This window comes from Ahaetulla prasina, chromosome 3 (assembly GCF_028640845.1).
Source record: "Ahaetulla prasina isolate Xishuangbanna chromosome 3, ASM2864084v1, whole genome shotgun sequence".
Lineage (NCBI taxonomy): Eukaryota > Metazoa > Chordata > Lepidosauria > Squamata > Colubridae > Ahaetulla > Ahaetulla prasina.
The window spans coordinates 84,491,634-84,504,990 of NC_080541.1; the positions used below are offsets into that span (position 1 = coordinate 84,491,634).

Consider the following 13,357-nt stretch of genomic DNA (forward strand, 5'->3'; position numbering starts at 1 on the left):
TGGAATTGAACTGGAAACAAGTCTTCTTTGCGGTCAAAGTCGATGCTTTCAGGATCGGCCATTAACTTGCTCCCAAGCCCAGAGGAGCACGTAAAACCAAGGAGTATAAATCCCGACCCGGCCATCCTTAAATTCAGATATTTGGAATGAAGATGCGCTGTCCGCTGCAGTCATTCTGAGTCGAAAGACGTTCGGTTTAGGACCTATTCAAATCGAACGGCCTTTCTTTGGAACAAATAGATCAAGGAGGGGGATCTGTAGAACTGCAATCTCAAAAACAGGAGACAGAATTGCGCTGAGAATTCAGCTTCACTAGAGGGGAGAAAGACGAAATCATTCTTTCCATCTTCAGATTCCAGCATCGCCTATGGAATGGAATACAGATTTGACAACCGTCCCAGGTGCCCTAGAAATGTGTTGGATACTCCGATCATGCTTAGGCAAGAATCTTGTTAATTATGCAGATGATTTTTTTAAAAAAAAAATCATTTAAAAAAAAACGTAGTCCAATGCATCTGGAAAGCACCAGGTGGGGAAAAACAGGGATTCGATCCCTGAATATAGAATTCAAACAATCTTTTTTTCCTGAGGGATCGACATAATCACACTAGAGACTTTGATTCCCCCAAGTCACAAGTGGTTCCTTCCAAAATCGCCACAGATTGCCCAGAAGCAAGCCAAGGGGCTAAGCTGGAGTCCAGTTTGTCTTTCCCCCAAGACCCACGTAAACTGCACTGGCAATGATATACTTGAAACTCTGGATTCATTTACTGAAGGGTGAATTCTAATTAGATCAGCGAGAACGTGCTCCTGTTCCAGTAAAAAAGTGTGCGGTCAGGCCTTGCTTTTGAACAACTTTAGCTTGAAACAAGGGAGCTGAGATGTCACAATATCTGACAGCCCCAATTCGGAGTCAAGTTTAACTCTGTCCAATAATCGTGGTAGCCCAATTCTAGACAGACAATTCAAAAGGAAATGTTGCTGAATTGAAAGGGACAATGCCATTTTGGTGGTCTAGTCAGTTACAAGCTCTCTGGAGAACAATACCCACGGTTCTTGGCAGGGCTTAACTGCCAACTAAATTTGGAGAGGATAGCTGTCATCTTTGCTACCTGGATGATCTTGGGCCAGTCACTCTCTCTCTCTCTCTCTCTCAGCCCCACAGGGTGGTTGTTGTGGGGCAAATAGGAGGAGGGAAGTTAATTAGGTATGTTGACTGCCTTGAGTTATTTATAAAAATAATAAAAGTAGGATATAAATAAATAAAATAAATAACATATTGGCAAAGTGGGAGGAGAGAAGGGAGAATGTAATATAATTATTGGGGGACTATCCTATTGAACTTAACTGTCTTTACTTTCCAACAAATAAATAATAGCAATACATAAACAAATGTTCACTGGCAAATAAACCTCAGCCTAAGGGTCCTGTTTGCAGGAACGGCTCACTTCAGCTATCCACCCCAACACCCCCTCCCTCGATAAAACCCACAATTGGCTCTCAAGATCAATGGGGGGAAAATACCGGCCAAAGATGTTGGGCAGGCTTGGAATCAAAGTTGGTTTTCGTAATGGAGGAGCTGCGGCTGGAGTAACAGAGGAACTGGCAGCCCATTGCTTCAGCTGTCAAAAGAGGGAAAGTATTCAAGGATATGGGATGCCCAGCCTCCAAGGGACTCCTGGAAAGGGATGTGATGGGCGACAGAATTTGCTGTTTATGTAAAGGGACAAATTAACCCTCGGGATGAAGTGAGCCGCTGCTATCATCTCTCACGCATGCCCGCCATCCCCCTTCCAGTACTTGACAAGTTTAAAAATAGTTCCTATTAATGATTAATCAAGTCACAATTAGGGTTGATTATCGAGGCATAGAAAAATGGATAGGGGGCTAGGGAAAGGGAAAAAACGTCATCTGTTGTTACATCCAGCTGAGGTGTGATGCTGTAAGAACAACCAATCTTCGCTAAAAGGCCAGGAAAGTAGCGCTGGCCTGGGGCTGTGATTGGAAAGACAAATGGGGACACCAAAAGGGACACTTCGAAGTGTCTCCTTGGGCTACTTTTGTTACTCTTTCAGAAAGACCTTGTGCAGAACAACGGCCTCCATAGCACAGAACACCTTCGGGGACAATCCAGATCTGGTGGAGGACGTCTGGAAGCCTGAATGGGCTTTTAGGGTTCTTCACTTTGGCCAGGCTGTGTCCTCCATGGGCCTTTAAGTCCATCCCCTGTTAATTTTCCCTTATATCCTTAAAGGGTTTCCTCATGTCTATCAAAGGCGATTTCTCAGAATTCTTCTGAAAGAAAAGGGTTAGGAAAATAACTACATAACAGAACTGATTTAATGTCAGTGTAAAGTCTAAACACAATTCCCCCAACCTTGTAACTTTCCGTGCTAGACTGCTCTAGACTAGAGCGATATATTTCTAGCACGAGAGTGATGTTTCCCTTGACCCATCTTCTTTCAAATTGTTCTGAAACTGACTGCTTTAGAGCCAGGCAATCAGAATTGGGAGTCTACCAGATTTCTCCATCTCCCTCCCTTCACCCCCATCCCCAAATCAGCAGCCATCTTTCTTGGTTCTCCTCACAGAAGACCAGCCAGAGAGGTTCTTGTGAAAAATCTCTGGCAACTCTGGGTTTATTTAATTAATTAGTAGTCAATGGGTTCGGGGAGTGGGAATGACCCCACACCCGTTAAATTCTCCTCTCTTCCACCCCCCCCCCAAGCTTAATACCTTATCACTTATAAAGTTAACTAAGAGAGGGGGGTGGGGTTGTACACACAGATCTTCCTAAATCCTGCTTGCCTGCCTCCCTAAATACTTGTCAAAAGCTGGTCAAGTGTTAGAGAAAGAAAGGAATCTGTCCCTGGAAGTTTGGTCAGACAGTTGGCTGGAGCAGGGAAGGGTGAGGTTATGGGAATCTGGGAACACGGCGGTCTCTCTCCTTTTCACCTTGATCCAGCCCTCTGAGACGACTGGAAAGCCATTTGCCATTTCTCCCGCAGCCCCTGGTGACTCTAGGAGAAGCAGTGACCTCCAAGGAAACTCTGGACGGCTGTAGAAGGAAGCGTGCATATAGGCAGTCGACAGGGCCCCTTGGATCAGAGTCGGGGCAACTCAAGGCCTTGCCAAGGGAGGCATGCGCTTGAGAGGAAGGTGTGAGGACAACCGGGTGGCTTTAAGTCGCTGCCATTCAGGCAAGGCGAAGTGGTGAGCAGAGTCCGGCAAGTTTAAAGCAGAGAGGCGGGGGGTGGGGGTGGGGTGGGGGGAGAGAATCAGGGTATCACAGAAATGTGAGCAATGTCAGGCGAGTAAGAGCTTTCTGATTTGCACAAACCGTAATGAGGGAAGAGGTCGCTCGCATCCGATAAATATCCACATTTGCAAAAACATTTTAGAGGTTGCTAGAGACAATTCGAAGCGCTATATTCTCACAGCCGTGCGTTTCTTTTGCAAGATTCATAGAAAAATCGCCGCTTGTTGTTTGACACACGCGGAGAGTTTAGGTTCCCGTTTATTGATTTCCCCTCGAAGTTGCCATTTATATTGCCACTTAAAATGTCCAAACGATGGATCAGACCCCCATTTTGCCAAACTCTTTCTTGGGGTTTCGGGGGGAGGGCGGAGAGAATAGTTACAGTCTGATGAAAAGCTTTGAAAACCCGTTACAGTACCGTTTGCAACCGGGTCAAATCGAGATATTAAAACGGGTTTGGCGATTTCTCTTATGTTCAGCATAGCTACATATTTCCTTTTCCTGCTTCATCTGCTACCACCTCAATCCCCCCTCAATTTCTCTTCCCCACCCCCACCCCGAATCTAACATCGAGCCTATCCCAAGCTCGGTTAATCTTCTCCAAAGCCTTCCAAAATATCTAGTGGTATTAACAAAGATATTACTGTGGTTAAAGCGATGTTGGCCTCTTCGTGAGTGACTGGGGTGTGCATGTTTTTCATTCAGGACGAGTAGATATTGCTATTCGATCCACCTAACGTCCTGTGCGGGGAAGGAGGCTAGAAAAGCCGTATATGGATGGGAGGGGGATACGGATGAAGTGTGTGTGTGTGTGTGGCCGGTCTCAGAACTGTAATTCTCCGAGCGGCGGTGGCAGCGACTTCTGGAGTACTAGCACCAACATTTCTCTCCGACGCCCATTCAGAACTCGCCTCCGCCTTTTCATTGGCTGCGCATTGCGGTAGGGCGGAGCTTCATGGCCTGGAAAGAAAAGGGGGAGAGGAAAAAAAAAAACCTCCAGCGAGTGCGTAAAAAAGTCTTTGCCTCCGCGACGGATGCTCAAAAGTTCAGAAGTTTTTTTCCCGGTGCCTTCCCGAGGAGCTCGCGGTTGAGCAAAGGCGAGTGAAGCCGAGACGGAGACCTGGGCGGCCCTTCAAACCCTCCAGGCGTTGGAGAGAAGGTGGATCTTCCGTCCTAAGCTGAGCTTTAGACCAGAAAGGAGGAGGAAAAGGAGGGAGAGAGAAGGGAAGAAATATCCGGACCGGGGCCTCTCCCTCCACATTTTTTCCCCTCTCGTCTCTTGCCTGCTGTTTACTTCGCCTGGCTGGGACCGCGTTTGTCAACCTGTTGGCGAGCTCCGCGGGAAAAACAACTCGGGAAACGGAGTGAGCTCCCGTGAGTGCGCGCCTTTCTATTTTTGTGCTCGATGGAAGTAACTAACTTTTCTTCTCGGCGGCGGCCGCTTCCGTGGAGTGTCGGAGCCTCGGTTTAAGAAGAAGAACCCAGGAGGAGGAGGAGGGGGGAGGGAAAGAGATCGAGTCCCCCCTCTCACCCCTCCTCCCTTTTCTCGCTGGCTGTTTTATTTACTGATTATTGTTTTGCGAGCATTTGCCTTTTCGCACACTTGAGCCGAGGAAGGGAGAAAACCGAATAGGATCCAGAAAGGGGGGGTCGGTTCGTCCCCCCCCCTTTTTTTTTCTTCTTCTTCTTCTTTTTGGAAAAAAGAAAAATCCTGGTCGCCTCTCCTGGTTTATACTTTTTTGGCTCCGGATTTGCGGAGGGGTGGAGGGGGGAAAGCAGAGGAGGCGGCGGCGGGGGAGGAGGAGGAGGAGGCGGCGGAGGAGGAGAAGGAGGCGGCCAGTCTGCTGCTGCTTGGTCCGGCTGGGCTGCTGGAAGGGAGGCCATGCAGGCTCGCTATTCGGTGTCCAGCCCCAACTCGCTGGGAGTGGTACCTTACCTCGGCGGCGAGCAGAGCTACTACCGGGCGGCAGCCGGAGGGGGCTACGCGGCCATGCCTGCCCCCATGAGCATGTACTCGACTCACCCGGCTGCTCATGAGCAGTACCCGGGCGGGGGCGGCGGCGGAGGGGCCGGCGGCATAGGCAGGCCGTACGGCCCATACCCACCGCAGCCGCAGCCCAAGGACCTGGTCAAGCCGCCCTACAGCTACATCGCGCTCATCACCATGGCCATCCAGAACGCGCCCGAGAAGAAGATCACGCTGAACGGCATCTACCAGTTCATCATGGAGCGCTTCCCCTTCTACCGGGACAACAAGCAGGGCTGGCAGAACTCCATCCGGCACAACCTCTCGCTCAACGAGTGCTTCGTCAAGGTGCCCCGCGATGACAAGAAGCCCGGCAAGGGCAGCTATTGGACCCTCGATCCGGATTCGTACAACATGTTCGAGAACGGCTCTTTCCTCCGCCGCCGCCGCCGCTTCAAGAAAAAAGACGCCGTCAAGGACAAGGAGGAGAAGGAGCGCCTCCAGCTGAAGGAGCCGCCGCCGCCGCCGCGGCACCAGCCGCAAGAGGGAGGCCAGCAGCAGCAGCAGCCGCCACCGCCGCCTCCCCCCGTCAGACTTCAGGACATCAAGACGGAGAACGGCTCGGCGTCTCCCCCGCAAGCCTTGTCCCCGCTGGGAGGAGCGCCGGTGCCCAAGATCGAAAGCCCGGAGAGCTCCAGCACCAGCAGCCTCTCCAGCGGGGGAGGAGGAGGAGGAGGAGGCAGCCCGCGAGGTGGCCGAGCGCTGGGCTTGGAATCCAGCGGGGCAGCCGAGTCCCAGCCGCAGAATCAGCACCACCCCCATCATCCTCACCCGCACCCCCACCACCATCATCCGCACCCCCACCACCACGCTGCCCTCCATCACCCCCCGGCGCACCATCATCCAGGCGGCGGGGGCGGCTTCAGCGTGGACAACATCATCATGACTTCCCTGCGCACCTCCCCTCAGGGCGCCTCCGCCGAGCTCCTGGCTTTGCCACCGTCCGCCGCCTCATCCGCGGCCTCCTCGGCCTCATCCTCCTCCTCGTCCACCGCTTCCACTTCCAGGACGGCCGCTCTGGCCTTGAGCGGCGGCTGCTATTCCCCGGCGGCGGCCGCGGCTCAGAGCTCGCTCTACAGCGCCCCCTGCAGTCAGGGCGTCAACACCACCACCAGCGCGGCCTCGCCGGCGGGCGGCGTCACCGCCAATACTAGCAGCAGTTACCACTGCAACTTGCAGGCCATGAGTCTCTACGCGGCCGCCGCCGCCGCCGCTGCCGCGGCCTCAGGGGGAGGGACGGGGATCAACAGCGGAGGGGACCGAAGCGGCGGGGGCCACTTGGGCAGCAGCCCCGTCGAGCCGGACCCGCTGCCCGAGTACAGCCTGGCGGCCAGCAGTAGCAGTAGCGCCTCTTCCCTCAGCCTGAGCCCTCAGGAGGGGCACCCTCAAGGCGGCGGCCGCTTGGCCTCTTGGTACCTCAACCAAGCCTCGGCGGTGGGCGAGCTGACGCATTTGGGCCCCGCTTCGGCTACGTCGGCCTCCTCCCCCTCCTCGTCGGCGGGCTACCCGGGCCAGCAGCAGAACTTCCACGCCGTGAGGGAAATGTTCGAGTCCTCCCAGCGGCTGGGCTTGAACAACTCTCCCGGCGGCAATGGCAGCGGCGCGGCGAGCAGCTGCCAAATGGCCTTTCCCGCCAGCCAAAGCCTTTATCGCCCTTCAGGCGCCTTCGTCTACGACTGCAGCAAGTTTTGACCGCCGGCAGCGGGGGAAGGGAAAGGAGGCGCCGAGCCGAGCGGCTTATATAAAGAACTCCCATTCGGGCCCTCCCCGGCCTTCCTTCCCCCACCGAACCAAAGAGGGGGAAAAAAAACCCCCAAAACTTTATTCCGTGCAAAGGCAACATTTGCGCAGTAGATAATTATTAAGTCGTGGTTTGTTTTAAGGACAGTGTTACACCAAATAACACGTAAGTTTGTATGCTTTTCTCCCCCCCCCCCACCACCACACTCCCTTTTGCCTTTGAAAACTGCCTCCCTCTCCCGTCCATCCCCAACAAGCGGCCCTCAAGTTTCCCATCTGCGCGCCCTTCCTGCGCCAGACTGCTTGGGTGGCTGCCTGCCTTGCGCTTGACTGGTTGGATGGCGACCCGAGGAGGCGCATCCCCGCAACTTGAGCGCGCAAGGCAGGCCGCGAAACGAGACCTCCCCAGCCACCCCCCCACCCCCGTGGCTCCCCACCCGGGTGGGAGTTTTGCCGTTGGATTTCAGTGAGGGCCTCTCGCCCCTCTTTGGAAAAGGCGCTGCGCCTTTTCCAAAAAGCTGTAAGAAGTTTTTTTGCCCGTTGACTCGTACGCAACCTGGATTGCGCAGTACACGTGTTGTTTCTTCTCTCCTTTTTCTTCCCTTTTTCTCTCGCTTCCCTCTCCTCCTTCCCCACCCCCACCCCCCCACCCCGTAAAGGGCTGTTTTATACGCAAAGACTTGTTTTAAAGTGTAAATGGAACATAGTAATTTATTTTTAAATCTGTTGTTGGATCGTTCGGACCAAACACCAAAAATGTTTGCCCCTCTCCTTTATCAGAAAAAAACAAAAAACAAAACTGACTTTAAAATGACCCGAAACGCTCATTTTTTTCTTCTTCCATTATATAAGAAAAAAAGGGGGATTGTATTAATCTTATTTTATCATTTTATCATTTTTCCTTTTGTTGTTGTTGTCGTTGAAGATACCTTGAAGTTACTGACTTTGTTTATTAATAAATTACCATTCCATTGGACCAAGAGCATTTACGTCTGGATATATTCATCCCACTTTTAAAATTATTTTTTTCAAAATCTATCAGTCAAAAACATGAATAATTTTAGTGATAAATCAAAACAATAGTTTGGTATTTTAAAAAAACCCTATTGAGTAACTGTATCTGCAAAATTTTTGAGTGCTGGCAGTCAATTTTAATTTAATAGCATCAATGTTGAACTATTTTATCAGTAAGTAAACACCATTTATTCCATTTATTTTACCCTAATTTCAGTGGAATGCACTGTCAGATGGACTTTTGGATGAAGTTAAAATTGACATAAAACAAATGCTCTGAAATCAACCACTTGCTTAATAGAAGTATTATAGTTACAGTTTTGAGATTTATGTTTATTATATCTTTGGAATCTAGGAGAAAAATTCACAAACATCTGAGCAGCCAAGCCATCACAATTGACTAGCATTAGAACTAAAGGTCAGGAGACATTTGGCTAATTGAACTTACAGGCATTGCTATATGACGCATAAAGGAAGGCGGCATTACAGAAGTCATAAAAAGGTCCAGAAACAAATAATGGGTGTATGTAAACCTGCTATTTTTAGCAACATTTTCTGCTTTCATGTCTGAATACTTTTACACAGAAGTAAATCCCAACTAATTTGTGCAGGACTTTTTCTTCTGAACAAGCATGTATATTATTGCATTGAACTTTTCTGAATATACATCATTTTTAATATATGTTTCTCTCCCCTTCTCTCTCATCCTAGTATGTAAAGCATTTTACAGCCTGTTTGATTTTCTAATAATTATTTGTGCCTTAGGACTCTATTGATTATTCATTTATATGAAACACTCTGAACTAAATATTTATTTCACGAATGAAGGCAAATTTACCTGTTCCAGGATAATGTTGCAGGATGCAACCAGATTGGATCCTAAACATTTATTCCCTCCTACCTTTTTTCCCCTTCTAGGCAAAAGGGCTATTAGTATTGTGTGTGTGTTATTTTTGTTTGTTTTAATTTTCAAAATGTAAGAGTGGAAGAAGTCAGAACCATCATAAGGATTTCCAATATTGTTGTGGTCTAGTCTACTTTTCTGGTTCACCAAAACTAATGCCAGATTAAGCTCTAAGATTTCATAAAATCATTACCTGATTCTTAAGGTGGCTGATTGTGAGCGGGAGAAATTTTTAAGGGCAACTAGCTCACCCCCTTGGCTCCTGCTTCCTTTGCCTACCAATGATTTGGACTCCCACCCACCTCCTTTCATAATTTCTCTACCTTTTTTTTCTTTCTTAAATAGAATAAATTGCCTTTAGGGATGGCTGCAGGATCATAAGGTTAAGTCTTGTCAAATGAAGAAGCTCACCTTCAGGTCAATCCCTGAATAGAGGAGTTTGAGGGATACAAGGAAGTCCTTTCCCACAATAACTAACCAATCAACCAGTGCTTTTAGCAGAGAGGGACTGGTCTACCCTCAGAGAAGCAGTGAAGAGAAGCTCTATTGGTAAGCCCCTGGTGTAAATTTTCAAGAGAAAGCAACCTTCTATCGCTGATCTAATCTAAGGCAACACTCAGCAGTAATTGTCCCTGGATTGTTAAGGGGCACAAATAGTAAATAAATTCAAACTAATTTAATTAAGAATTGATCGATCAGGCGCCTTCTCACCTCAGCTGGGCCTCCAAGGAGATAAGAAAAGAGGGCTCAGAAACACAGGATAGTACCATGTTAAATCTGTGTTTAGTTTGTTTGGATTTTTATTTTTACTTCCACTAAGGAATTTATCACAAGCAATTGCAGTATTGTAATATTTTTTTAATGTTTCTTTTAAAAATGTTTTGAATTATCAGAAGGACAATGCACTGAGGCTATGTGTATTTTATATGTATTTTGTATGTATTTTGAAGGGAGCTATATTAAGTAAGGTGGGATTTAATCTCAAGAAAGGAACCACATGGATATTTAAGTTTAGAATTTATAGAACTTATCCTTGATTTTGGATAAATTCTTATTTACTTTTGAAATGACATGGGTTACTTTTTAATTTCTTAAATAACAATCCAAAGAACATGGACTAACATTTTAATCTATAATCAGCTCTCCAAATCACTTCATCTGAAGATATTGGAATAATTTGAACAAAATAGACCTACTTAAGACTTTAAATGGAAAAATAGTTTGATTTTAACAGGTTCTTGATATTGATTGGTGTCTCTTTTTAAGACTGGATCCTGTATCTATTTGAACTGAGTGAAACAGATTTCTTAGGTGCACATAGCTTTGATTTCAGCTGGTCTCTAATAATATGCTTACCTAGACTGATTTAGAGAGCTGGTGGTAGTAGTATATGTTATGGTTGGATTACTGGGTGTTGGAGGCAGGAATCTTTAGGGTTCTTCTAAAAATTATTTTAAATCGAACATCAGCTTTGCTCATTTTATACAACCAGTGAATATAGAATATAAGGTTAACAAAATATCGTAACCTATGCAGGTCATAAAAGTATAATTTTTAGGAAAGAAAAGGTTTGGAAAGAACCTTTGTGTTCAGTGGGGGTGAGAGAATTAAGTTTGTGTTCATCTCCATAATAAGTGTTTTTATATACTTCGGTTTTTAGCCAGTTTGAATCCCTTGTATTTGTTGTTGTACATATAAGAAATCAAGGAGAAGAGAAGGAAATTGGACTGAAGGCGTGGGGGATAGCTATTGCCTTTCCATTTAGTTTCAGTTTTGTTCAAGTGGGGGAAGGGAATGGAGTAGGAGACAATTCTTATGGCAACCTTATAGGCCCACTCCTCAAATCCACTCACAATATACTTCTGGACTTCTGGGTAGGTACCACGAAAACTCCACTGGAATATGGAAAGCATTGTTGACCTCCCTCAGTTGACATTAAGATAACAGAAAAGAGCACCATGCTTAAGGCAGTTCTGTCTCTTGGATCATTCATTCTTTTGGACCAATGTCCCCCCCCCATATTTTCTTCATGAGAAAAATCTGAGAGACAAAGGGGAAGGCTTTCTGTGAGTGCTCCTTTGCTGATTTAGTGGATTTCCAATGGCACAAGTAACTTCCTGTCTTTCAAGCAGTCACAGCCAATTCTTCTGAGGATTAGATTCCTTGACAAAACAGTAGATTTGGGGACAGGCGGGAGATACAGCTGGGAGAGGGGGAGAAATAGGAGTTCTGTTTTATCCCAACTTTCCCCCATAAAGTACCTACAACGATGCATTGAGTAGGGAACGGTATTGGGCCAACTAATCTGGTTAAGAAAATGGCTTCAATGCAGGCACAGAACTGGCACACAGGCCGCTTGGCTGATGCAAATCTCGCTCTTTGTGCCAAGGCTTTCTGGAAGTGGCTGTCCCCCAAATCAGTCCAACTTGCTTCTCGTGGGAAAGCAGCGCAGTTCGGGGGGGGGGCTGTTCTGGAGTCCAGCTGTTTCAACTGTCCCTGAAATGTTTGATCTTAGAGAAGGAAGGAAGAAGGAAGGCCTCTAGGATGGCAAGTAAATCACACAGAGGCCAGACTACAGGGTGAAACTTCACTGGGTAGAATGGGATCCCCTGAGGGAGAAAAGATGGCTCAAGAGGTCTGGAGCAAAGGACAGCATGCCCGGATTGATTCCCAGATGCGCTTGGCCTGAAAAGGCCCCAGCAAAGACCATCCCTCTCTAAGTTGGCAGTCAGGGAGCTGGGAAGCGTCTTGAGATCGCGGCTGTTGTCGAGCCGGAGAGTTTAACTCTCGGCAGCGTCTCCAGCTTCGCTGGCATTGACAAGATCGGGCAAGCAAGCCTTCCACTTCGGTGCGCTTGCAGACGGCAGCCCACCCAGCCCGACTGCTTTCAATAAAAGCTGGCGCGGGGGGGGGGGATGAGGGAGGGGGACCCTGACAAGGTCGTCCAGCAACTAGGCCGCTTCTTTCAGTTTCGCCTCTTGATTGCTGTTTATCACTCAGTATTTACTTCTCGGCTGCTCCCCGCCCCCCTCTTTTTGTTTTGATGACACACGTGCGAGGAGAGGAGGGGGGAGGGAGGGAGGTCAACCACAGGTGGATCTGCCCCAGGGCCTTGTCCCTCAGCCCTCCTCGCTTCACGCGCCCCCACTCGCCAGGGCGTAGCAGCGGGAAGAGAGAGTGCAGAAATCCGCCTTATGCCCGTGACGTTTGGGCCCTCCAAGAAGGAGGCCCTGGAACGGATCTGAGCAAACCTGGAGGCGAAGGGACGCAGAAGGGAAAGCGGGAAAGCTCGGGTATCTTTCAGCTGGCGGCAGGAAGACCAATGCCGGGCGCCCTGATCCAAACGAGCAGGCGGGCTCTCCTCTTTAGCTCGGAAACGGCGAGCTTGGGGAGCAAGCGAGTCTGCCTTGGGCGCCTCTTGCTTGCTTGGGATTGCCGCTGAATAGTGCCTTTGTGCAGGCGGGCTCCTTGACGCAGAGCAAACCTGTCCCCCTCTCCCATCAGCTGGCCTCGCGGGACCCCAAAGGAAAAGCGAGGTCGCCCGGTGGCGAGCGCTCCACTTGGCTCGTGGCCAACCACCCCGAGAGGCTATCTAGTCGCTAGGCGAGGACCGGCTCCGGCCGGCCCTGATGGGGAGAGCTGAGGCCGCCGCGCCTGTGTCCAGGCCGCTTCCACCCCTGAGATTGGTTTAGTTAGAGTTATCGACTTATTGGCGGGAGGTAATTAACCAGATGAGAAAGGCTATACTGATCGCTGATTCGCTGACCGCGAACGGCAAGGTTTAAATAACTTTGCGCGTGCATATTTCTGCTTCGTTGGATTTTTGGGGATCGGGCTTTTGGGTGAGTTCTAATGGTCACAGGAGCTCTTCGGCGCGCGGAGGAAACGAAAAGGTACGTTCCCTGGGAATGGACTTTCCACGGCTGCCACCCGGTCAGCCTCCTTTGCAATTCGCGACTCCCAGTAGACCAGATAGCAAACCGGAATGTAAAACAGATGTTGGCTGAAACCAGTTTCGGAATGTATACATCTTCTAGATAAAGGACAAAAAATATTTAAATTTCCCAGGTTTTTTTTTTTTTTAATGTTTGAAGACATTTACTGAGAATTAATAGGGGGCAAAGGTATAGAAAAGTGTGCGCATCTGAAATGGCTTTGTTTGTGCCCAGAACTGTCCTTAGCAATGGCGGGGGCGGGGGGGGGAGCGCAGTGCCACTGCAATCAGTAAATCTATGGTAGTGATTTTAAAAACCTCTCTATGGTTTGCATTGGACGATCTGACAGCCGAATGTCCTATAACCCTAGAGCTGGGAAGTGCCTTTGGAGGGCGTCTCCTGGAACTTCTTCCCTGGTTCAGGTTTTGTGTTACTTCCAAAAAAAAGAGGGGGGGGAAAGAAGATTAAGATTATGCTAA

At 48.7% G+C, this 13,357-nt stretch overlaps 1 protein-coding gene across 1 annotated transcript; it reads left to right on the forward strand.

The window, feature by feature from the left end:
* The first annotated feature begins 5,044 nt into the window (after positions 1 to 5,044).
* Positions 5,045 to 8,007, forward strand: FOXC1 (forkhead box C1). The gene has a single exon (XM_058175107.1). The coding sequence runs from the start codon at positions 5,142 to 5,144 to the stop codon at positions 6,975 to 6,977; it is 1,836 nt and encodes a 611-aa protein (XP_058031090.1). The 5' UTR covers positions 5,045 to 5,141; the 3' UTR covers positions 6,978 to 8,007.
* The last annotated feature ends 5,350 nt before the right edge of the window (positions 8,008 to 13,357 follow it).